The 25,912-nt window shown below is 40.2% G+C and overlaps 3 protein-coding genes across 7 annotated transcripts; 2 read left to right on the top strand and 1 right to left on the bottom strand.

Moving 5' to 3' along the window:
- The first annotated feature begins 999 nt into the window (after positions 1-999).
- On the top strand, positions 1,000-8,018 carry LOC131459391 (uncharacterized). Of its 3 annotated transcripts, none has more exons than XM_058629172.1 (9): positions 1,000-1,088; positions 2,105-2,167; positions 4,535-4,719; positions 4,832-4,892; positions 5,363-5,432; positions 5,593-5,670; positions 6,459-6,524; positions 6,621-6,695; positions 6,837-8,018. In XM_058629172.1, exons 3-9 carry the CDS (start codon positions 4,553-4,555, stop codon positions 7,121-7,123), a joined length of 804 nt encoding a protein of 267 aa, XP_058485155.1. In that variant the 5' UTR covers positions 1,000-1,088; positions 2,105-2,167; positions 4,535-4,552; the 3' UTR covers positions 7,124-8,018. The 3 variants fall into 3 exon arrangements, with proteins under 3 accessions (XP_058485155.1, XP_058485157.1, XP_058485156.1); XM_058629174.1 differs by having other exon boundaries at positions 1,001-1,088; positions 4,535-4,701; XM_058629173.1 differs by lacking the exon at positions 1,000-1,088 and adding an exon at positions 1,766-2,002.
- A 3,974-nt stretch (positions 8,019-11,992) lies between these two features.
- znf395a (zinc finger protein 395a) lies at positions 11,993-21,259 on the top strand. 3 transcript variants are annotated; one of them, XM_058629168.1, is made up of 10 exons: positions 11,993-12,673; positions 15,147-15,320; positions 15,479-15,648; positions 15,739-15,848; positions 16,247-16,455; positions 16,544-16,644; positions 16,736-16,988; positions 17,083-17,175; positions 17,753-17,823; positions 18,380-21,259. In XM_058629168.1, exons 2-10 carry the CDS (start codon positions 15,156-15,158, stop codon positions 18,489-18,491), a joined length of 1,284 nt encoding a protein of 427 aa, XP_058485151.1. In that variant the 5' UTR covers positions 11,993-12,673; positions 15,147-15,155; the 3' UTR covers positions 18,492-21,259. The 3 variants fall into 3 exon arrangements, with proteins under 3 accessions (XP_058485151.1, XP_058485152.1, XP_058485153.1); XM_058629169.1 differs by lacking the exon at positions 11,993-12,673 and adding an exon at positions 12,778-13,303; XM_058629170.1 differs by lacking the exon at positions 11,993-12,673 and adding an exon at positions 13,741-13,799.
- A 937-nt stretch (positions 21,260-22,196) lies between these two features.
- On the bottom strand, positions 22,197-25,287 carry gtf2a2 (general transcription factor IIA, 2). The gene is made up of 3 exons (XM_058628634.1): positions 25,037-25,287; positions 22,771-22,875; positions 22,197-22,388 (listed from the first exon to the last, which is right to left on the bottom strand). The coding sequence occupies exons 1-3, from the start codon at positions 25,106-25,108 to the stop codon at positions 22,227-22,229; spliced, it is 339 nt and encodes a 112-aa protein (XP_058484617.1). The 5' UTR covers positions 25,109-25,287; the 3' UTR covers positions 22,197-22,226.
- Between the last annotated feature and the right edge of the window lie 625 nt (positions 25,288-25,912).

Below are 25,912 nucleotides of genomic sequence, written 5' to 3'. Positions count from 1 at the left end.
ACACTGTTAGCGCAACACATTTCACAAACAAACAGACTCACCAGTTTGAAGTGAACATTCTATACACTTCTCCTGCCCTTTGCCATGTTTAAAAGACAGAAACAAACTAACTATAAAAGTAAAACAAAATTTATAACAGGGCATTCATTTTTCAAATCTTTTCAAACTCAGAAATTAAACCACTTCTAAAACAAAACCTCTTACACTGCTGTTAGCAAGCAACCTAGCCAGTTAGCAAGTGAGTATGCTAGGTTTTACAAGGTAGCAAGTGAGCTATATATATATATATATATATACACACATATATGTATAGCTCACTTGCTCACTATATATGTGTTTATATATATATATATGAGGCTCTGCAAAATACACATCACAAAATAAGTTGTGTTGTGTTGTTTATTGATCTGTTTTCTACACATTATCTTTGAACAATGTTCATAAGCTTGTAAAAATGTGTGATTGATGCAACATAAATCAAAAATGTGCTTTATTCACTTCACACATACGTTTTGAAATATTGACACAATGTTGCGAAATCAGGCAAATATAAAGGGGTTGCGTTTACTCACACACCTTTTCAACAGGAAGTGCAAATACAACAAAATGAAGTGGAGAAAAATAAGACCTTTTTATTGACTCTACAGGTTTAAACAAAGAGTGTGTATTGTGTTTTTTAACAGTATACGAGTGTACTTGGATATGTTACCCCTGTAGGATATTTGCTGGCGTAAACAAAGCCCTTTTTATGAAAAATGGTCCTCAAGGGGGCCAAAACCTGATCCTAATAGGGCAAGACTTAATTTTTAAGAAACTGAATTTTACAGTTAAATTTTAATCGTGGTTAACTGAAGGTTATAGGGTTATAAATAGATTAGAAAGTTAGAAATAATACTTTGTTTTGGCTGCCAAAATTCAGACATTGCAGTGTCCTAAAGAGAATAGCTGTGCAAACCTGTGTGTGTGTGTGTGTGTCTTTAAACAGCTCAAACAGCAGAGCAACTCAGTATTTGTTCAGTCTGTCAATGAGTAAACAGCAGGACCAACTCCCTAGATGTGAAACTGAACTCACAGCTGTCTCCACACAGGTACGTAACAGCAACAAACTTATTATTTTCTATTTTAACTATGTACGACATTAATCAATAGCTCATATCAGTCAATCTTCCATTCATGTAAAAATGTAAACTTTGAGACCTTTCATTTAATTATAATTTTCAGTTTTGAATATCGCATTGAGTTCAAGTTAATAGAAGCGGTAACTGTACTGCAAACACAGAGTACTGTACTGTATTGTTCATACACACGTGTATCTGGAGATTACTGGAGCATTAAAATATATACAATTCTACTGGAAATATGTTTGAACAGTTAATTGCTTAAATAGATTTTTATTAGATATAGATTTATAGTTTTTATAACATTTGTGGTATGACTCATATCTCATGAAAGGGAACACAATATACTAACAACAGCAGTGGTGAATAGTCATTATCATTGTTATTAATGTTTTTAATCAAATGTAGCTATTCAGTATAGGTACATACAGTATATGTGTAAAATAATGAGTATTTAAGCAGTTTCAAATGTTTAACATGTGATTTAAATGACATTATTATAATAGTAAATTATAATAATAATACAAAATATTATTATTTTTAAGTCCTTTTTAAAAAGTTTCAACTGTCAAGGGAAAATGTGTGAACTGAAACTATGTTGTGATGAAGTGACTTCCTGTGTGCAGGACAAATATAACTACTTACTTTCACTTAGCAATATCTAATTTTAATGTTTCGATGTCAGCCTGTTATTTTTCCATTACAAACAAAAACAGATCCTTCCACATGTCCTTACATAGTTATTAAGTAATACATTCACCTGAGGGCAGAGGTGCGACTTACTGAGGACATCAAAGGCGGAGACACTTAAGGACGTTGTGGTTGAGGTTGTTTTTCATTGAGTTCACCATTTCCAGGGGCAACGCTCTACTTTGTCTGTATCTGTAAGCTTTAAAAAGACACATATAAGGAAAACTGTTCCTTTACATGGAGAGATTTGTATACAAATGGAGCAGTTTGATATAACATTGCTGTTTGTCTGACAGGTCTCGGCCACGATGGTTGCAGTGCTGCTTCAAGACTCATTAAGTGGGAACTGAAACAACGAGGTAAGAATGCAAATCACTCTCTAACAAACGGGAACTGACATTAAAGGTCACGTGTCACCAAGTTTGATTCAGATTTTTCTTATTTCACTGAACTTTGTCCTTTGAGTTTAGTTTAGTATATGGGGCCGGGCAATAAATCAACAGTATATCTTGAGATCTAACTTTCGTCAGTGTCAAATAGGTTCAGTATACACTGCTCAACTAGAATTTAAGGAATCAATGGAACACTTAAATCACACATCTAAATCTTTACTGATATAAACTGAATCATTATTGTAATAGTCAAAATGATGTAACATCCACCAACCAAACCAAAAAAATCCCCAACCCAATTTAATAAAACATATGATGATATACACTGTGCAATAGCACACATTTGCCATGAATGTTTTGCCTCTGAATTGTGAAATGTTGCTGCGTTTACCCAGTGTGTTAAGGAGGGTGAATACACTGCTTGGATCCAAGTGCACGAGACAGGAGGCACGATGCAAGATTCAAGAGTATTTATTGTTTTCTCTTGAAGGACAAAACAAGAAGGAGATAGAAGGAGAAAGGAGAAAAGGAGAAAATAAACGTGACTATACTTGGGAATAGAGCTACTAAACAAAAGGTGAAACAGGCTTGGACTTGGACGTGTTCTCTTGGAAGCATAAACGATGCACTGGCACATGACAGAGGAACTGGGGACACTATATGGGGGAGAGGGAATCAAGGGCAGGTGCGAGTGATTACTTAAGGATCACCAGGTGAAGTGCATGAGGGGATTAGGGAAGATGTGTCAAGAGAAACAACGCGACAGGAAGACATGGACGTTTACCAAAATAAAAGGGGAAGTGAAAATCAAACCCAACACCAACATAAACTAACACAAGAACTGACTAAACAGGACAAAACACTAACAGATCTGACGCCTCGTGACACAGTGCTTGTTTTCTGTCTCGTTAGAAGTTCAAGTTAAAACTACAGTTAACTAACATTCTTTCAGGAGCAAGAATTATCGATATCGGCTCATTTTTACTGTGATAACGTTATTGACCTAGTTGTACGTACAGTATGTTAAGTTCAACTGCAGGAGGAGGTGTACGTTGAACTTTAGCCTCCTGGAATCATTAGGCATGATCAAGGAATCCATTATCAACGAAAAACACGGCATATGATGACACTTTGTGTGATCACAGGGCTGCTTCACGTACACATCTCTTCAGTGCAAAGGTCGTTATACCATAATTGGTAAAAAGTGCCATAAAAAAAAAACAGTAAAACAGTGTACAGTACAGTACAGTACACAGGAGTCAAAACACAGGTGCATGTCAGGCAAGAGGCACAAAAAATTACAATAGTGGAAGATCCTATACAAAGGGAAAAAAAAGGTAAAGATAAATAAATACAAAAGACAGGTAATCTACAGGTAACATACAAGGAAGAAACACTACAAAGCAAAGGTAAACAGGATCCACGAGGAAATAAACTAGAAAATTAAACTAGAACGAACATTGATCACCTAAAGTTAAAAATAAAATGAATCAAAACAGAAAGTACAATTAACTGAAAATCAAGTGATCAAGTGATTCTTCTTCTTCTTCTCATCGTCAGTTTGAATTTATTAACTGAAATTAGCCTCTAGCTCATTTCCATTCACTGTCAAACAGGTTGAACATCCTCGGCAGGATCCACATCTGAAAACAGCAGCTGCACAAGCTGCAGTCCACACATCTCGCGATGTCATGAAAGCATTAAATACATGCACTATAACTGTATGGCACTAAATAACACAGAGAATGTTAAGTGTATAGTGAAACGAGCTTATGTGGAAGCGTTTGAAGTGTTTTCCCACTGTTTTTAAGCAACTTTCTTTGTTTTTACTTGACTTTTTGGCCGAGGTAATGATCTATTTATGAGAAAATGAACTGACTTGAAGGATATCACTTGAATTATAACATCAGTAAACAGTTTTGTGTGGGGGTTTTTGGTCTCAATCACTAGTTTCAAGGCATTTTCAATACATAATAGTAGTAGTGCGTGATTACAAGTTTGTCCTGGAGTATGTCATGAATATAAATTATTTAACATAAAAACTATTCATTAAAAAAATCAGTTAAATGATACGGAGAAAAAAAAAGCACACTCTCTGTGACTAACTTGTATTTGTTTATGGGGTGGATTTGCCGGAGGCACTGACACATCGCTGCATCAGGCAAACAAAGTCAGTGTGGTGTCTCTGTGCACATGTGTCTTAGGAGATTTGGCCACACCAACAGTCATTATACATTCCTGAATATACAGTACATTCCAGAAGTTGACCATCCGCTGACTCCCTGTACCTGCTCTCGCAAAAACACGCCTTGATGTGTGATTTCTTTCTCTCAGGGTTCTCGCTCAGTGATCATGGCTGCAGTTGGAGCAGGGGTCAGCGGACTCGCCGGAGTTAGCGGGGTTGCTGGGTCATGGTTGCTGTCATCAGGAGTCATCATGTCAATCATCCTCCTCCTCCTGCTCTCTGTCCTCCTCACTGCTCTCTGCAGCGACTGCAACAGGTCACCGGATTCTCATTTGTGGGTTTTTGTTTGTGTCAACGACAAAACAAACAAACAAAAGAAAATCAATACTGATTTCTGAACCATAATCTCATTTGTCCTATTTGTTTTCCTCTCTGGTTTTTTATAGACGCTCATTTGATCTGCAAGATGCTAATGTGGGAAAAAACCATTCCACACTCATCAGTGTGGTAAGTGACCTTTAACCTCTCGGATTACGTTTAGGCCTTTACCAGAGGTGGAAAGAGTACTAAAATATTCTACTCAAGTAAAAGGACCACTATTTTTGATAAGATTTTACTTAAGTAAAAGTACTTACTAGTCCAAAAATGTACTCAAGTTAAAGTAAAAGTTACTTAGTTACTTTAATAACAAGGTTTCTTGTGTCAAAGAGGACACAAATCTAACATTGTTTTTAATTAAAGGGAAACCTTTACAGATTGCTGACAAAATAAAAGATGTAAACACAAACTAAAACATACTAAGTCAATAATAATAAGTACATTTACAAATTAAAAAACAATTATTTTAAAAAGTACAAGTACACAAAAAGCTACTCAATTACAGTAATGCAAGGTTAAGCATGTAATTCATTACTTTCCACCTCTGCCTTTGACTTATGAATGAATGAATGAATGATGAGTGTTGTGTTTATTCAAAGGTGAAACTGGAGGAAACTGTGGTGGCGAGAGAGAATCCAATGATTGGTGAGATCCAAAATGATGAAAAGGGTAAGTGGGTGTCTTCCGTTCACCTCCTGCCCTCATTATTGGGTTTTCTGACTGAAAAGTGTAGAATAAAAAAAAGAAAATTTCTAATTTGAGTTTAAAGTGCTGTTCTTAAGCAGAAAGAAAAATAATATATGGACTTGTGTTGGTTCTCTGTCTGCAGATTTTGTTCCAACGGAGGAGAACCCAGTTGCGCTCACTCCCTGGAGGAGCCACCTGAGGGCACCACAGCACAACCAAGGTCTGCCTGTGCATGTTGAACTCACATGGTTCCACAGTTATTACATCTGACTAATCAGAATCCTACTTTAGAGCAGCCCTTCCCTGGATTGTGACTCACAGATGGGTCGCTGGAGAGTTCTTTGCAGTCACAGAAAATGTCAGATTTCTTTTGCCCCAAACCTTTTAAAAGGTTGAAAACTTTAAATGTAATGTATATAGGAATGACATCTAGTGGTGAAACTGAAGAATGCAACAAATGGAGGACTCCTCCTCTCGCTCGCCCCTCCCTTTCCCGAGTAAACTACAGTGACTTTCACCAGAACAAACTATGTAAACCCACTTTCACAACTTTCTGTTTCTCTGTTTCCTCATTTCTTCTTATTTAGTTCATACTTCAGGTTCATGTGGGCTTAGGTTTGCATCAAACATATGTCAATGTAGGCTAACTGTAGAAACGTGGCAGCACAAGACAGTGAGGCCTCCATAAAGCATAAGGCTGCCAAAACCCAAACATTACCGAACCATCACACTTTTAAAAGACTCATATCTGCTGTATTACACCTCGGAAAGGGTGGCTGGTTTTTACCTTTTAAAAAATGTTACGAAATGGGAGTTAATTTGCTCTTGCCACAAGTTGCATCAGAAATTTGGGTGACAATGGTTTGTCCATAAAAGGGTTTATGAAACACTTCCTTTAAAGATGATGACTAGAACAGAATAAGGAAATAATGAAAGCCACAAAATACCTCACTCTTTTGCTTGTGTGTGTGTGTGTGTGTGTGTGTGTGTGTGTGTGTGTGTGTTCAGGTGTTTGGCCCAACGGCAGTGCAGCAGTGATGGAGAGGACTCCTGCTCACTCTAATACCACCGGTGGTGCGTCATGTTTGAGATTTAATTTCTTTCAATTGCTTTTAGCCACTGGAGATGAAACCTCATTCCTTGTGTGTGTGTGTGTGTTTATGTGTTTAGAGTCAAGTACTGAGGAGGAAACACCGGTTCCATACATGGCGTGGAGGAGCCACCTGGGGCCACGATGGCAACAAGGTCACTAATTATCTGTTTGTGGAAATAAACATGAACAATTTCAGTCTTCTTTTTTTTTTATTACGGGAAAAAGCTCTCCTGTGTCAGTGCGTAATGGGGTGCTTACCCACTTTAAACGTGCCTGTATCTCCCTGTGCACAGATCCCATCTACCAAACCATTGATGAGCCGAGTCAAACCAACGCACTGACACCAACAACCAACAATCACGAGCCGGAGCGGAACGGCAGAGAGAGCATCACTCAGTTTGAGGCGGCAACAGCGGAGGAGGATATCAGTGACAGTAAACCTGTTTATGCTCAAATCAGCAGGAAGGAGAGAAAGGCCGCACCCCCCGCCTATGCGCCTGAGGTGCTACAGGTGGAGGAAGTGGCAGAGGAGGAGCTTTCACCACCACTGCCCAACAGGGAGATGGAGATAGACGGATGATGGACGAAAGACAAAGGATGAACTGTGAAAGACTCAAGGAAGGTGGAGAACGAAGGGAAAAACACAAGGACGAGAAGACGAGAGGTGAAAGGATTCAACGCGGAAGACAAAATATGCAAAAAGATGGACAACAAACTGAGAAAGGATGATGAAAGAGATTAAAGACAAACAATGAGCGGAAAAGGGATGAAACTGGAAGAAAGGAATACAGAGGAAGATCCATCGCTGATCTGCCATCTTAAATTCAGAATAAGAAAGCAGCTGAGATGACTGCTGACGTTTCCTCCACAAGTTTCCCATAATGCAATCAAACGTGCAGCTGGTTTACACCTCCTTCTGAAATGAGGAAACATATTCACTGCAAAGCATACATTATAGGCACATACAGAATCCAGGGTGGCTGTAAGGGGATGGATTGTGTGGACAGTTTCAAGGGGCCCAGCACTGAAAGGAAGCCATGAGCAAGCATTATTATGATTATTGTTATTATCATTATTTGTTATCCTGATTAATTGTTTATCCATTTTATCAGTCAGCAGTTTTCAGCATGTGCAGTCAGTTCGTACTTACCCAATGCCTAATTTTCAGGTGCTCATTGTGAAGGAATAACGTCTAAAATGTGTGGAGTGAAAACATATTGCTACACATTCCAACATGGAGATAAAAGAAAAAGAGAAAGAACACAAATAGTTTAAATGACATCAAAAACAACAACAATCATCCAAAGCATCTGTAAATTAATAAATAAAAAAGGTATTTTTCATAATGCTTCTGCACAGTGGTTTCACGGGCTCAGGGTGATCTGAATGTGTAAAAATGGGGGAATATGCTGCTTTACAGTGTTGTTATGTAACAAAGTACATATTAAAGCTGCAACTAACGATTATTTTCACAATAGATTCATCTGTTGATTATTTTCTCTGATTGATCGATTGATCGTTTGGTCCATAAAATATCAGAAAACCTAAAAAATGTCGATCGGTGTTCGTCGAAACCTGGAAATGATGATGTTCTCAAATGTCTTGTTTTGTCCACAAACCAAAATGATTAACTTTTAAGGATTTCTTTGTTATCCAGAGCAAATAAATGAAGAAAACACTCACATTTAAGAAGCTTAAACAATCGGAAATCTTGTTCTAATCATGAAAAACACTTAAAACCGATTGATCAATTATTTGTTTCAGCTCTAGAATAAATACTTTGTTACTGTAAGTACAACATTCACGTAACTTTTACTTTTACTTTTACTCCACTACATTTCCCCTAACTATGTTTGTTACTCTTTACTACCAAATCAAATCAGAAGAAGAAGAGTTGGGCTGTATTTGTATAGCATTTTCTAGTCTTGATGAGCTGCTTTACACTATATATACTTTTGTCATTCACCCATTCACACACTGCAACATGGGGTTAAGTGTCTTGCTCAAGGACACATGTAGACTAGCAGAGCCAGGAAATGAACCCACAAACTTCCAGTTGAAAGACAACTCGCCCTACCACTGAGCTACCATTGCTCCCTCCTAACTCCTCACTAGTAAATTTTATATCAGAAAATCACTTTTGATACTTAAGTACAGTAAATGTCATATACTTTAAGTCTTTTACTGAAGTAATATTATATAAAAAAGTGACCTTTAAGGTACTTTATACAAGACTGCTGCTTTATTTGCACATGTGGTCAAACCTTGTTTCCTAACAAGATGGAACTTTTGCTTGTTGTTTATTGTGAATACTGGAATACTGTTTTAATCTGAGGTGACTTGTCTTACAGTGAAGATGAACTGCAGATGATTCTCAGAGTGTGAGTCAGTGAGATTCTGCTGGTGTGACATTAGACACACTGTGTGTGTGTGTGCGTGTGTGTGTGTTTGTTACCTTTTTAGGACTTTTTCTGGCATAATCACTGACCTTTTCAGGACCAGTTGTCCTGACCAAAACCTTATTTCTGAGGACGTGGTTGAATTTAGAGCTAACATTTGAATTGTGGTTAGGTTAAGGTTAGATTTAGGCATTGACTAGTTATGGTTAAAATTAGGTATATGGCCTTGGGAAGGCTGTCCAAATGACTGGAGGGGAATGAAAGTCTTAAAATGGATATAAATACAAGAGAGAGAGTGTGTGTGTATGTGTGTGTGTGTGTGTGTGTGTGTGTGCTGGTAACATCCTGTTGCAATGAACTGAGTCACAAGTTTTTTGGATGGCTGGTGAAACTCGGATGACAGGACAGCAGCTGAAAATGGACAGCTGAAGTTCCGCATCTATACTGTATCATTATGATTTTGTTTTAAGACAACATCCACCTACAAAGACTCTATTTCAATGTTTGAAAAAAAACATCTTAATGGTAATTCATTCCAGGGCTGCAACTAATGATTCTTATAATAATCAAATAATCTGTCGATTATTTAGTCGCTTGGTCCTTAAAATGTTGAAAAGATATTGCTCAGTGATTTTTTAAACCTGAAAATGATGATGTTATCAAATGTCTTGTTTTGTCTGATTCAGTGTTAATGGTTTCTTTGTCATAAGGAGCGAAGAAAGCAGAAAATAGTGAGAAAAAAATGCCCAAACTGATTCCTAAATCATCCAAATATTTGACGGTTAATTTAGTAATAGATTAATAATCGATTAATCGAGTTATAGTTTCTATAGGCCTAATTCGTTCTGGGTCATATTTAGTTCCTGTCTCCTCTGTGTAACTCAACTGATACACAGAAATGAATGAATGAATGAATGAATAACGACATTATTATAATCCTCAATCCGGAAGTGTTTTGTTACGTTGTCACTGTCAGAATATTTGCAGCAGATTCCACATCAGAGTGTTGTTCTCTCAGTGAAAATGTGGACTGCTCCTTTAAATGTTCCCCTCGTCAGCAGCAGCGCGGCAGTGTTAGCACGTAGCACACGATACGTGCGGTACGTGCCAACACACACACACACAAGCACAGAGAGAGAACGGCGAGAGCACGCACACACGCGCCCAACCAGATATTTGTGTGTGTGTGTGTGTGCGCGCGCGCGCGTTACCTCTTTAGGAGTTAAGTGTTACATAATCATTTATGGCTCTTCTCCACCCACTACAGGCTGCTCTTTGTTATCACTGCACGGAGAAGACCTGCACGCGCCAGTGCAGTACTACTACACACAGTACACACGACAACACTGTGTACTGACTCGGTACTCTCTCCTTTTCATTGCTACTTGTTAAATTAATGTTTAATCTGCAACTACACACGCACACACAAGCCTGTACGTCCTTAATTATAACCAGTTAATTTCTAACCATAATGTAACCACACTTCAGATTAACTTTAATCTGTCAATAATCTAAAAGAAAAAGTCGTCAAGTGGCAACAGCTGCTTCCGTTTGTTAATCATGTGTTCATGTATGTTCTGTATGTGTGTGTGTGTACTTTAACTTCCCTGCGCAGCTCACACTCATTTTGGGAGCGGATTATTACAGATGGAAGCAGCGCGTGAATGTGCGTGCGTGCGTGCATGTGTGACATGATATATATACATGAGTGAGGTTCCAGCAGCAAGTCAGTAAACAACAGACCTCTGTGGGGTGTGTTCCTGCTCAGTTGATTTCCACCAATCGCCATCCACCTCCAGCTCACGTGGTTCCCTTGTTTACTACAGACTTGAGGAGCTACAGTGGAGGCTGCTGGGAAAACCCGGAGCAGGCAGCGTTTGTTGACTCTGCAAAGTGAAGACGCTTCTGTGAGTTGACCTCTGACCTCTCAGCAGGTCGCTCCATTTGCTGGATTTCGTCAGGCTTCTGAAGGTCAAGGGTCAGGTCTAAATAATTATGGGTGTGGGATAAATTTGGACATTTTGGAGGCTCTCATTACTAAACTGTAACAGTGTTACAGTGTTGCTATGTAAAAAAGTACAAATACTATCTGTACTTTATTATTTATATGTCTTGGAACTTTTACTCCATTACATTTCCCTTAACTAGAGCTTTTCAAGTGTGTTGCTCAAGGACATAGACTAGCAGAGCCAGGAATTGAACCCACAACCTTCCCGTTGAAAGACAACTTGCCCTACCACTGAGCTACCATGGCTCAATCCTAACTCCTCACTTTTTTTTTAATACTTTTACTTTTAAAACTTAAGTATAATTTATATCAGAAAATGACTTTTGATGATTAATTACATCATATACTTAATGACTTTTTCTAAAGTAATGTTATAAAAAGTGACTTCAACATTTAACTAAGTCATTTTCTGGTGAGATGCTTGTACTTTTATTTGAAGTATTGATTTTCGGTAGACTGCAGCACCTGTTTCATACGTGACAGATGAGCCAAGACCACCTCTCCATCTCTGAAAGGCTCCGCCCATGTTGACATACGTGCTTTATTGCATTTATGGTCGGATTCTCTTTTTAGACTCTCCTTTGTTTTAGGTTTCTCTGCAGTGTTGTCTTTGCAAATGCTGGAATAGAGACCTTGACACTATAGGGATGTAAATGTACAGCTGCTCAGTAGATTAAGTAAGTAAGTAAAGGTTATTTATATAGCATTATTTACAGATACTATGTGCTGTGCAATCATAAATAAACTACTACAGCAAGGACAAATGAGGGCACATACTACACACAACCATCATACCCAAAGTAAAATCAACCAACCTGTCTAAAAAGTGAAGTTTTCAACAGAGTCGATACAAAGTCGATACAGCGTAGGTGCAAAGGGTGTGCGTTCCATAACCAGGGGGCTGCTGCCTGGAAAGAACAGTCTCTGCATGTCTTAAAACAGGTACTGGGGGGGTCATGAGTCTTTGATCTGATGACCTCAGGGAGCGTGCTGTGGGAGTACGGCATAAGGAGATTGGAAATATGAGGTGGGGCTTGGCCATGCAAAGCTCTAAACGTTAAAACTAAAATCTACTCAGTCTCTTTCTAGACTGACCTGTGATTGATCAAAATCTCCAGACACGGGCCAGAAAAGAAGAAGTTTTTGAGCGGTTCTATATATCAAAGCCAGCCCAGGCCTTTTTTCTTTACACACTATTGGACAACCCCCCCCCCAAGCAGCTGCTTAGTCTGCTCCATATGATACAAAGACTGTGACGGTCTCATATTGTACATATGTACTTATTGATCCACATTCAGAAGGACGCCTATGACTGGTACTGTAAGAATGTTTTTGGTATATGGAATTATGGATCGGTAAGTGCAATATGTTGCCTACCGCAGCTTAAACGTTGGTGGTGACAGATTTACCCACAATGCACAGGTCTGTCACTTGCAAGAAACAAGAAGCTACACGTCATAAAAACGTATGAGCTGTAAAAGTTCCCCAGCAACACGCAACAATGTGACACAATGTGACACAATGTGCCTCTCGTTTTGTGTCCTTTCACGTTTGCCCATCCGGATCCGTTCCGGGTTTTATGCGACGCTGGCTGCAGCTTGCAGCAGCAGCTCACTCAAACACTCTCACACTTACATACTGAGCTCAAATGGAACAGTAGTGTGGTGGATACATCCAAACCTATTTTTGAAGTGTGGTTTTTCTTCTGCTGCAGACTGTGCAGGTATGTAACGACACACACACACATACACACACTTTGCTTTCATTTCACTCATTCTTTTTATTCACTATTTGTTGGCTGTTTTTTCTGACTTCAGAGTCCAGAGATGTACTTTTTGCATGTGTCTGCTGCTGCTTGGTTCAAACTGTGAAATGTGATACAGGGAAAGTAAGGACAAGTGTGGACTGTGGAGTGATAATTGTGTCTCATGCTGAAGTTCACAAAGACCTTTAGTAACTTTGTCTTTGGTGTCTCTATCAATCCACTGTTGTTGTTTTTTCACTACTGTTGTCAGGACCTTCATGGCACCACATTTGGTCATTTCAAATCACCGCTGTGGGCCTGCTGCTTGTCTTTGAGTCCAATGTTGTTGGGCTGATAAGACAGTGTGGACACCCAGTGTGGACACTGTGAAAGTCACTCTGGAGTTTTGTCTTTTTATCTATTTTTTTGTCCACAGACTGTGCAGATCGAGTAAAGTGGTTTCAGACTCTGACTGTAGTGGAGAAAATTAAAGTCCTGTTTGTGGCCTGTTTTCGTGTTCATTGAGCGACTCTTATTGTGGAGGGTGTGAGCCCTGCAAAGGAGGAATCTGATTGGCCCAAAGCTCAGAGCCGCACACAGACAGAGGGGGTGTGTTTGTGTATGTGCAGTACAGTATGTGTTCATTGTGTTGCACGTACAGCATGTACTGAATGAAGCTGCACTTTTTTTTGTGAACAACTGTATTATTGGTATAATTTCGCACATCCAGGTCAAATATTACCAACATTTTAACATACCCCTCCCTCCCCCTGGCGGCACCCCCTTCTGAAATTACTTCATGCAGCTACAGAACCTGAGTTAACCTGGTTACAGTACGATGCTAAAAGCACTTAATGTAGTTACTGTAAAAGTACTTCTTTCACTTACAGTAACACACTTCATGCAGTGACTGTACCATAGTAAAAGTACCGGTACTTCCCTGTGCAGTCAAGTGACTTCGGGGGGATTCACTGGTGTTTTATTCTGAAGACGCTCGGCTGATAATGGAGCACAAACATCTGGAAAAACCCAACAAGGACACACAACACGGTTCATACACACAAAAAAGCACCAGTGATGGACTCAGCTGCATTAGCACAGTGAGGTCAGTCGTGTGTTATACTGTACGTGTTGCAAAGCATGATTCTGACTCACTGATTAACTGGAAACTGTGTGAAACTGTGCATGTGTGTGTCATCACGTTGCCACAGCCACAGAGTTCATCAATTTAGACCTTTCAGTCATTGTCAGGAGAAAGTTCTTGTAATTCTCTGCCCATGAGCACACACACACACACATACATAGAGAGTTGTAATATTTTATACATTTCATTTATCGAACATGACACATCACCGATAATACCACAGCCAACAGAGGTCTTGTCCATCACTGCTGCGCTGCCTTTTTGGCCAAACACTTGAGCACACACTCACAACTTTGCACAGCTATGCTACTTCAGACACTGCATTGCTTCCATTCACTTGAAGGGCCTTAAGAAAGCATTGTCCTTAACCGTAACCATAACCAATTCATGACTAACCCTAACCTTAACCATCAACGTAGACAATTCCTCAGAAATGAGATTCCCAGGAGGCTTGCAAATCCAAGTACACACACACACACACACACACACATAGCATCCTGACTGTAAATGACACTGTAGCCTGTGAGTCAGTCTGATTTCTCTCAGATCTGTGAAACACAGGACACATCTGACAGTTAAACATAATCTAGAGTTTAAGACTTCCCAGCAGCCACTGCTCAGATTACATGTTATTGGAGGGCTCTTGGGACTTAGTTTGCAGCAAAAGTCTGGAGAGGCAGCGTTCAGTCCGATGAATCACGTTTCTGCAACAAACTCTGAAGAGGCATTTGATTCGTGTCTCTGAACTGACTGGTATTAAAGGCATGACCACATGACTGAATCATTTTTTTCATTAGACAATTACTCAGAGAACGTTATTGTATGTCATCCTGATCGGCAGGAGTTGGCAACTCTGGATAGAGTCTGCGGCATGTCTGCTAACCTGTTGATTTGTGATTCTGAAGAGTTCATACACAGCTGTTGGCAACTGCTTGTTGTCCACCAATTTAGGGCTGTCGTTAAAGGGAAATGTAGAACATAAAGCTAATAAAATGACATAGCATAACTTTGGCTTTAAAGGTACAATCGGTAGAATTATTGTGCTCTTGATCAATAACTATATTCAGCATAATGTAAATCAAATGACCTAGTCTCAGTTTACTGCCTTTGCAAAATCTGGCTTATGTATGTGCATGGCCTTATATCTTCTAAACATCCCCAAGACCAACTTAAAGGTCCTCAAGAACATACACAACCACTGAAACATGAGCACGTTCACATTCAACTCCAAGTTCTGCTTAACATAAGTTACAAGGATCGGCAGAAGGTGACGCTCTATTTTCTTGCTTCTCTGAATCTCTCACACAGAACACAGACATGCTACCAAAGACGCGCCTCGGGAAGCGTTCACCACTCGGTGCGCTGGTGAGCTCCGCGTGTACGGCGGGAGCAAACCCAGAGACAGCCAAGACTGGTGTCACCATGGCAACGGCAGCGGGACCTCAGGCCATCACCAGAGTCAGGGGTCACCTTGGACTGAAGGTGAGGAGGAAGCATTAATCAGTCTTCCTAAAATGATTGGATCTTCTATGATAAGTCTCCCTTGATTGACTCAGTCAGTCACAATGAACCACAGATGTGTGTTTAGATTCTCATTCATCCAGGTCATAGTTCTTCAAAGTGGTGTTTCTCTTTTGCAGGTGTATTTTCAGTGTGCAGGAAAAGGTGAATCTCCAGGAATGGCGGATCAGCTGGATCTCACGGAGAGTGACATCTCTGCTGTTTGGCCTTCATCTCATTCTTCCTCCTCCTCGTCAGTGCTTCCATCCAACAGCAGATGCGTGTCCTCTTGCATCGACGTCCCCAGCAGGTCAGATGTCATCTCTGATGTCTGTTTTGGCGCGGCGTTTTTACACTGACCAGCAAACAGACTAACTCTGAGTTTCCCCTCCTTCTGCAGACGGAGGAGTCCAGGGGACGTGGACATGGACGAATTGATGGCGGCGATGGTCCTCAGCAGTTTGTCCTGTAGCCCTCTGATGCACAGTCCCACCAATCCTGAACCACCAGGTACGACAACAGCAACTAAACTGTAACAGCGTCAGGTGATCATGTCTCACCCAGGCGGACAGAGAAACCTGACCAACAAGGTCAAAAGTCACTGACACTCAAGGTTTAAATAAAAACAACAGTCAAGAACACAGACAACAGAAGATCAGTAACTCTGTCCGTCACATGATCCTGTGGTTTCTATGGAGGACCAAACCTGTCAGCTTCTCCCTCAGCCAGATAACTTGTCATGTGACAGTCATTGTGCCAAGCAATAAGAAATTAGTCAAAGGAATGAGTCATATTTTAGATCTCAAGAGTCAAACTTTTGTCCCACCCCTGACAAACGGTGTTTAAAGAGTAAAAATCTAACAGTAAACAGACAGTAGGTGGCAACAAATGGTGTCCTCTTCTTTCAGCTCCGGTGATGGACTGTGTAGGCGGCGAGCTCTCTGACAGCAGCAGCAGCGGCAGCGGCTACTGGAGCATCGGCCAGGCCAACGGAAGCCCGGCCCCGTCTCCACCAATCCTAGAGAATGACGTCAACCTGACTGCAGTCCCCGACGAGGGGCTGGACATGGAGATGGAACAGGAGATCTCTGACGAGCCGGCGCCGAGGAAGCGCAGAGTGAGTTGGTGTTTCACAGTTTCACAGCTCAGTAGCACGCATAAAAGCAGAGGGTGAGAGCTGACACGGTGGGTTTTTCGCCCCGCAGAACTCGGTGAAGGTGGCGTACAGGTGTCTGTGGCCCGCCTGTGGAAAGGTGCTGACCACGGTGGTGGGAATCAAACGTCACATCAGAACAACACACCTGTGGTAAGTGTCCTCTGATGCCAACACGTGCTGTAACTGTCCTAATACGAGCACGTCCTTATTCCTTATCCTTTATTTTTGAACTCTCTCGCAGCCGTGGTGGAGAACATGAGCGCTGTTCTCGCAGCGAAGAGGATTTTTACTACACCGAGGTCACCCAGCATCAGTCTCCTCCACACCCTCCCCCCTGTAGCCCTGCCCCCTCCTCGCCGTCCAACTGCCCCGCCTCACCAGCGAGCCCTTCATCACCCTCCTCTCCATCTCCCCCGTTCCCAACCTGCAGCACTCTGAGTTCCTCTGCGCCTTCCGGCAGCTTCTGGCAGGTCAAGTCAGAGCACTCCTACCAGGTAGGGGAGGAGCTTATCAACAGCGGTTGACATTTAGTGTAAAATGAAGACAATGTCGCGGCTCGCTAACAAAACGTTTGCGTTGTGTCATTAGGCTCCGCCTCCCAGCCAAGTCATCACAGAGGCAGCTTCCATCGCGGCGTCCAGTCGTTGGACAGCCCCACCTTCCACCTGCTTCAACAAACAGGTAAACAGTCATTCCAGGCTATTAGAGACAAAACAAAAACATGTTTTTTTTTACTAATTCTACTTTAAAAAAAGCAATCGATTGACTAGATCATTATTCATCCACTCAGTCAGTAATGAGGACCTGCACTACATTTAACTAACTCAATAAATACATTTATATTTCTCAGCTTAAACTTCTGCAGCAAAGACTCATGGGAAATAATCTCCCACTCACTTGTTTTCTCCAGTCTGAGGCTTGTTCAGCTCCCTATTGTTTATCTTCTCCTCGAGGCCAGAGGAGCCTGTTCAAACTGGTTTTATACATGTGTGCGCGTGCGCGCTCCTCCCTGATGGTTTTCATTCAAAGGGAAAATCCTCTCAGTTGGTTTGTGGTCATATTTTCCACCAGTTTTCCCCACGGTGCTCTGCTGCCACCTGCACGCTTCCTGGGAGAACTACAGCATGTTTTTCACATCGTAAAATCCGTGGTTTAAACACATGCTCACTCTCTCACACGCCTCTCTCTCTCTCTCTCCCCCTCCCTCTCTCTCTCTCTCTCTCTCTCTCTCTCTCTCTCCCTCCCTCTCGCCTCACAGGCTTTGCCGTTCAGAGTGCGTTCAGTCAGTGTTGGGGAACAGTGGCTGCAGAACCACAGCACCCCCTGCAGGTTAGTACTCACACCAACACCCACATAAAAATGACATTGTATTATGATGTTTTATGATGAATAAAACATTATCTAACTTCTAAAGAATACTGAAATGTACTCAAGTAAATTACCACTATTTTGATAAGAGTAAAAGTTACTTTTTTTAACAAGGTTTTTTTCTTGTGCAAAAAAAGGACAATGTGACACAAATCTAACATTAATTGTTTTTAATTAAAGGCAAAACTTTACACATTAATGTGCTGACAAAATAAAATATGTAAACACATAACGCATCAGTCAAAATGGGTCAAAGGTCACTCACTCAGGGACCTTAATTAGCACCAATTCACCTGCCCTAGTCGTTCACTGCCAGAATGTTATTTTTTAAATTCTCAGTAACGGAATACGATTTAAACGTAGCGAACTTCCAAAAAAACAAACTCAATATTCATATATGTATATATATATATATATATATATATATATATATACATAAATAATCACTAAATGAAATAGGGCACGCAGAAAGTGTTTTGTACGTGTTCAAACGTCCTCTGTGTTGTGTGTTTGTCAGGAGGATCCGCGGAGAGGCTAAGAAGTGTCGGAAGGTTTACGGCATCGAGCACAGAGATCAGTGGTGCACGGCCTGTCGTTGGAAGAAAGCCTGCCAGCGCTTCCTTGACTGAACGGGAAGGATGAACATAAATGGACAAGCAGAGGAGTTGGTCACTGAGGGGGGAATGTACAGAGGACGGACAGTCCATCTTCAGACTATGGACGAAGTGGAGTCGTACTGTGGAGTTGGACAGAGAGGGACTGTCAGCGAGGAGCTTGGCTTCGCCTGGTGGATGTTTTATACCTAAATTTGCCTCTAGATTAGTTTTTATACTTGTACATTTGCTTTAAGTCTCTTTCATTTTTGAATGTGTAGTTTATAGCTGCTGCTGTCGTCTAACAGAACCGTTTGTCCCGTCGGTGCTCTTTTTTGTGATGAAGTGATCTGGGGCAGCTATGATGTGACCTTTGACCTGGTCACCTGTTGACCTGAGGCAGCTGAGTGGCCAACGCTCCTCGTGTGTTCTTAAATTACAAACAGCCTCTGCGTCAATTAAGTTAAGCAGAGTAGCTGCTTAACTTTAGGCTTTAAAGGCCCAGTTTTACTAATATTTTGCAGCAAAGTCAATATTTCTCAGTTGAATCAATGTGACTTGATAATTTACTTTATTTTACAGGATTAAAATAAAGCCTGTTTTATCGAACCGTCCTGACAGAGATCTAAGCACACAAGTTTGCTAATTTCTTATTGCATACAGGTAATTGATGGCCACACTTGCCAATACAGCCTAGGCTACATTGCCTTTAGGGTGAAGGTCGGAGTTAAATCGCCTCAATCAGAGGAAGAAGAATTGCTTTGCTACCATGGTCCATAAAATAAACATTTGTGATATTCAGTATATTAGTTAACACAAGGCCATAAGTGTCATTTATGCTCAATGTTAGAACGTTAGATACATATGCAAACAGATGGAGCCCCTTGTCCATATCTGTAGTATTATTATTATTACATTATTTGTATCCGTGAGATTTCAGTTGACTTGCACAAAGGAACTAAAGCAGTACCACCATAAATTGAGGGGTACAGTGTAGCCAACAGTTTGTGTGACAACTCCCTTTGAAATTCAACAGTGGCGTAACTTTATGAGACTGTGCGTGTTGATAATGAACTCAACAACAATGTGGCCGCTTTTGCTTGAAATAAGCGTATATCTCTTTTTGTACATAAACATAAATTCGCCAGAGGATTAATAGGGAGAGCCGCTTGGCCGCAACCGTGACTTAGTTCATACAACTGATAACCAATAAGTGTAATAAGTGTAACCAAACCCCTAAACCACTTTCTTTGGATATATAATGTAATGTTATTTTGAGATCCAGGTGCAAATCTTCACAGTTTAGTAGGAAAAATTGAAATTATACTGCCTCTGTCTGGTCAAACACCAGCTACTGCATTCAAATTTTTGCCATTGGCTTTCCTAGTTCACTCTTCCATCACCCTCTTGTCTAATCAGCGTGAGGCTCGCTGTCCCAGACTCCTCCCCTTTTTGTTTGACGTCAGATTTCGCTATCAGACGACGTCTCCTGCTCTATTTCTCACTCTTCCTCCCTCCTCTTCTCCCTAACTCAGGTCTCAGCTCACTACTTGACAGATTGGGGTTTAGTTACACTTTGTTTCGAGGAAATGTGGAAAAAAGTGGAGCTTCTAGCTCTATAAGAGGATTCTAACCATTAGCACGAAGATGTTAGTATAACCTATTCAATTCAATTGGTGAATCATTTCTAGCAATTATGGCGCAGACAAAAATAATAATTCTTATTGCCTCAACGTGTGAATATTTCAGGCCATAGCATTTGAGCTCAGAGCTAATGCAAGCTGTCCATTTCCACTTAGAAATGTGGACTGGCCCAAGTCTATATTGTTTGATTGTAGAATAAACGTTGTGGTCAGAAACTCGGTGCTAATGTGTCCGTCTGGTGCTACAGAGGCCGTGGTGTAATGCGCGGTTAGATCAGGAAAGAACTGATTCAGGATCAGCTTCAGCTCCTCTCACACCAAAGCTGTCACTGAACACATGATGGTGTGGCCTTTCTGATGTTTTGCACCTGACGAACACCAAACCAGTGACTCAGCAAGTTGAACCGTTTTGTTGATTTTGTATGTTTGGTTGATATCAGTGGAGTTTGCCTGTCAGCATGTGGGCTTAAGTCTCACAAACATCATGTCCATGTTGGTGCTTCTATAAAACATGAAATGAAGAAAAATGTCAATTGTTTCCAAATACTCCCAAAAAAAAATTCCCTCAAGTCTTGTTTTGTCCGCAAACCAAAAATATTAAGTTTACTGTAAAAGAGGAGCAACGAACATGCTAAAACCACAAAAAAAAAAAACAGTTGATTAGTAATTGATTCCTTCATCAATTCATTACAGCCCTACTTTGCAATAACAGTCGTCTCCCACATTGTACATACATGTATCCATCACTCTTCATCTATTAATTTCCCTTCACTTGCATAGTTAGGAAGCAAAAGCCATTTCCACTCCTGATGAAACCACATGCAGTATTGATCACACAGTCAAGTTTTATCACAACTAACACAATGCACACCAATATGAGTATATACGTCATAATATGTACTTGCTCCTGGGGTATACATACAGATATATACATACACTGGGTCCATATATCAAATTGTGATGATTCCTGAAGATTTTTATCAGTCATTGTTGCCGCAGAAAGACGTTTGTTTGCATTGAATTCTGTACGTAATTTTTTTATATGTTCGTTTAAGAGCAACAAAAGTTCAACGTTGATCATTGTAATCAAATCATTTCTAAGATGCACTCTTTTATACATGTGAAATCGCGATGTTATAATAAACTGGAATGAGCTGAAAACGTTTGGGTTTGTCTTCACTTACGAGACGATTGATTCTGTACGATTTTCACATGAATAAACTTTGAACAACTTTTAACTACAGTTGACAACCGTTTCAGCCGTAAACCAGCAACTTATAAATGCTAAAACTGTTAGCATTATTAAATTTTAAATTTCCTCCCGGTTACGAAAAGTGACGTTGGTGTAAGCTTACTACTTGTGTAAATGCAAAGAAGACTTTTAGATAAAGTCACATGTCAACTTATTTGACAGTAGGGGTGCAGTGAGAGAGCAGTATACAAAGCGACACAAGTCATTTGCAGTTGGAAAAGATAAACCAGTAGACAGATAAGCATAGCATAGACTTAAGCTGGCATGGATTTAATTAGGTGAGCCTTATGTTTTCTCTGTCTCATGCTGGTTCTTGGGACAGGAAGAGCACAAAGCACAGAAACTCACATTAACAACCACTTTCATATTTTCTGAACTCCAGCTTTGGTGAAAGATTTCATTCAGAATTTCTTTTTTTGTCAGCCTGTACATACGACATACAGAACGAGACGCTGTGTGTTTTAAATTAAGTTTTTATTAAAGATGATCCAGCTCAATTATAACAGCAAACTGAACAAAAATGCCTGCAATTGATTATAAAACCAAACAGTGACTGATCCACTCTGAGACACACACACATACACACACATACACACACATACAAACAGACACACACACATACACTCAGCTGTCACTCTGCTGTAATAAATTATATGTACAATCCAGGTCCATCTGTGGCTCCAGCCGTCATCAACACTGACAGTTGTCAGCCAGAGTCTAATGAGAAAGAGAGCGAAAAAAACCAAAGTGTTAAATGCACAAAACAAAAGAAAGAAAAGAGAGAACAAGCAAATAAATATTTCTTCAGTTAAACAATGAAAAAAAACAAAACACTGGTGTGTGGGTGTGAACTGTGAAAGTATTTTAGTTTTACACTTACCATTTGTCAGATTTGTTCTGGACTGACTCACTCTTTCCGTCACAGGCGACAATCTTGACTTTGTCAACCTTTACAAGGTCAGTCACCTCTCTGAACTCCACATCGTTCAAGACAAATGTCCACACGTTGTCACAGAACCTGTAGGTGTTCAGAGAACCCTGGGGAGGTGGGACACAACATAAACATGTCACAGCTTCCTGTTGAATATAAACATAAACCTCTCCAAATGAATCCTGATTTGAGTCCTTACTGCACCCCATTTGCCTGTGTAAAGGCTAAAATGTGAACACTCTGTGTTTTCTGAAAGAGTTCAAAATGTCCTGCACATGACTATGACTTCACACAAGCTCAGAAACAGTGAGTAACAAACTGGTCTGTAGTGACAGAAAGTGGTTCAAAGCAGTTTTACTTCCATTCCTTTCTTCCTGTGGACTCAAAAGTAACTTCATGCATACAAAATGTCAAATGTCTCCTTTCCTGCCAGCTGTGCAGTCATGACTGTAGCCAAATAAGAGAGAAGAGGCGAAAAAAAAAACTCACCCTGAAATTGACTCGGTTGCGGACTCTGTTGGCGAGCGCTGTGTTGATGGCTTTGTCGAACTGGAGGAGAACCTGAAGAGCCAGCTGAGGGGTGATCTGCTGAGTCTGCACGCACACACATGCATGACCAAGTTTAACATCCTCACACACACACAATGGTTCATCTAACCAGCAAAAACCTAAGTTCATTAATCAACACATGACATCGCAGTTATTTCAAAAGTAGATTTCTGTTGGAACTGTTTTTTTTGTTTATTAGACATGTTAATTAAAAACACCAAAGATGTCTGACTTCATTATTTTACTCAGCAGGTATGAGATGCTCATTTTCAGTTCAGAAATGTTTTCATACAGAGTTAATTATCAAACAATAATGGAATATATTTATTATTATTATTATTATTATTATTATTATTATTAATAATAATAATAATAATGTTTTTTTCTAACAAGAATAGTTCTGGTTAAGAATAGTTCGGTTTTGCGAGATACTGACACATAGTCTATGCTGCTGACTAGACCAGAACCCATATGAGAAAAGTATCATCTCACTGGAAACATGGCTGCCGGCAAGGACTCCAGAAATTGTGATTGTGGCCACTTCATAAAATGTTTGCATGATAAAATCTACACCTGCTTAAGTCTACACTATCTCAAGAAGGCTTTATCCAACTACTATCTACGACCATTTGTGTCTCACACACACATACTGAGCAGTTTACAAAGCAACAGCTTCCATTTGCTATCAACTATATTCTTACTATACTGTATATGTGAAACATTTCCAGGGGGATTCTTTGTGGTCATACTGTAGCTTTTTTCCAGCCATCTCACATGACTAGGGTGATGTTGATGTTGCCTCCATCTGTTTTGACATAAAGTCAATAACCTCCTGTGTGCAGCAGGGGAATGTCACAGGGAAACACAAGATAAAAAAACAAACACAACACTGCTATACTCAAAAACACAGAGAGAGTCCTGCCTCACTGTCTTGTGCTAGTTCCACACACAGAGGACATGCAGGTGACGTGCAAGTGCAGTTCAGTTGGCCCTTATTACAACGCAGTGCTATGTGCATAAATACCATAGTATTTTCCCCATGGATCATATTGTATAATCATTTGGGGCCAAGCTAACCCAAACAACACTTGCACACACTTGGTCATTATATAAACAGGCACTAAAGTAATGGATCAGAAACCTGTTAGGTGGCACTATTGCCAAATTATCAAGAAAAATATACTATATTTTGACAGTTTAATAGGCTTCTCATTTCTAAAACTTATTTTAAGTGTGCGAACAACCTTGCTCCAGAAATGCTCTGCCAATTGGTAAACAAACAAAATGGTGGAATTGGTACAGTTATTGTAGAACAGCGAAACGAACGGTAATAGGTACCAAACTCTGGAAGACATTACCACCGGAAATCAAAACATTGACGGAGATTAAGGTTTTAAACACACAAGCAAAACAATGGCTGAAACAAGCCTGTGAACACTGACTTTTACATACTATTGTACAATTTCCGTTTCCTGACCTCATCGGTTTAGTATTTCATCGTTTTGTACCGTTTTTGACTTTGCTCTTCAACGTTTGTTTCATTAGTAAAGACCTAACCGGGAGGGACAGAGGATGCAAATTGGCCTTGGCTAGAAACTATGCATGACATCCGTTCTGCTCAATAAACGTCTAAATAAAATGGGTCACACTAATAATTTGCTAAAGAAACCTAATATATTGCCACATCAATCCTAATTCTAAACAATAGCCAAACATAAGCAACTTTGTTTATATAAGGTTTCTGGCTATATATATATATATATATATATATATATATAGTATTTACGTAAGGAATATGTACTTTGTGTGACTATAATCTTGGCTTTTTTGAGTCAAACATAAATTTCCCACTGGTACAGTAAACCCAGTGTGTTTGAGTGTGATGATAATAAAGAAACCAGCAAGAACACATTCGGATGATCGCGAATCATAACAGCATAGATGTGTTGCTGTTCACCTACAGGACAAAAACGTAAAAACTGAAATTGGTCACGACACCAACACTGCCCACTTGTTCATACAAATACTTTAATTCATCTGTAGAAGAACACGGCACTAAAGTAAACCACATAGACACCGAGCTCCAGTTAGCCCGCCGCGAGCTAACAAGAGTTAGCCGAGTGCCTGCTGTGGCTAGCTGTTAGCAGCGCGCTGTTGTGGACTAGCTGTGGACCAACAGTCGCGGTGTTTTTGAGGCGAGTGTCACCTGTATGAGCTCGTCCAGACTCTCCTGCAGACTGTTTCCCAGAGTGGTGTTCCTGTACAGCTGGTACGCCATGGCGGGAACAGCCGAATGTGCAAACAACTACTGTTAACTATCCTACAAACACTCACGAAGCTAACGAAGCTATGAGCTTCACTCCACTGTGATTGGAGGCGCCGTTTACAAAAAGAGTTCCGGCTAAAAGATTCCAAAATAAAACACGTAACAGTTAATAAATGACAGGATAAGAAGTTTGTGACAACTGAACTGTCCTTTTATTCACTAGTCTGTGCTGTTGCCTTTGATATGTGTTCCATTTACTTTGTCTGCCTTTGAGCTGATTTCTAACTACCTATGTGAGAGAGAAATGCTTTAAACATTTCAAAAAAGTATCAAAGGCAGCTGGGAATACCAATGATTGACGATAGGGGTGCTGAGTCAGCATTTGTGTCTGACTTTTTTGATGCATCATATCATTCAGCCTTTATTTTGAAGGACTGGTTTCTCTTGTCTTTTGTTTTGACTCCTGTTGAGTCTATGGAAGGTTTCAAGAACCAAAACGTCCTCAAACAAAATGTTTGCTACATTTAATTATTGTTTCACGTTCTTAAAATCAAAAACATGTTTTAATTATTGGACCAATTGAACAACTTGTAGAACATTGTATTGTTTTAAAATGTGTATTTAATTTACTCACTGCTCACGAAATTTGATGCTGACCATCACCCCATAACATACAACCCTAACATATAGCATTTGTTTTAGAGATGCAAATTCATATATAAAATAGAAATAAAAAGTGGGGGGGTTTACAAAATCATGCCACTAGGTGGCAGCATTACATCAATTAAAAAAAGTTTCATCTTCTGTGGTGTTCAC

Source organism: Solea solea, chromosome 5, assembly GCF_958295425.1.
Source record: "Solea solea chromosome 5, fSolSol10.1, whole genome shotgun sequence".
NCBI lineage: Eukaryota > Metazoa > Chordata > Actinopteri > Pleuronectiformes > Soleidae > Solea > Solea solea.
Note: the sequence above shows the minus strand (reverse complement) of the source record. Positions and strands in the feature narration are given on the sequence as shown.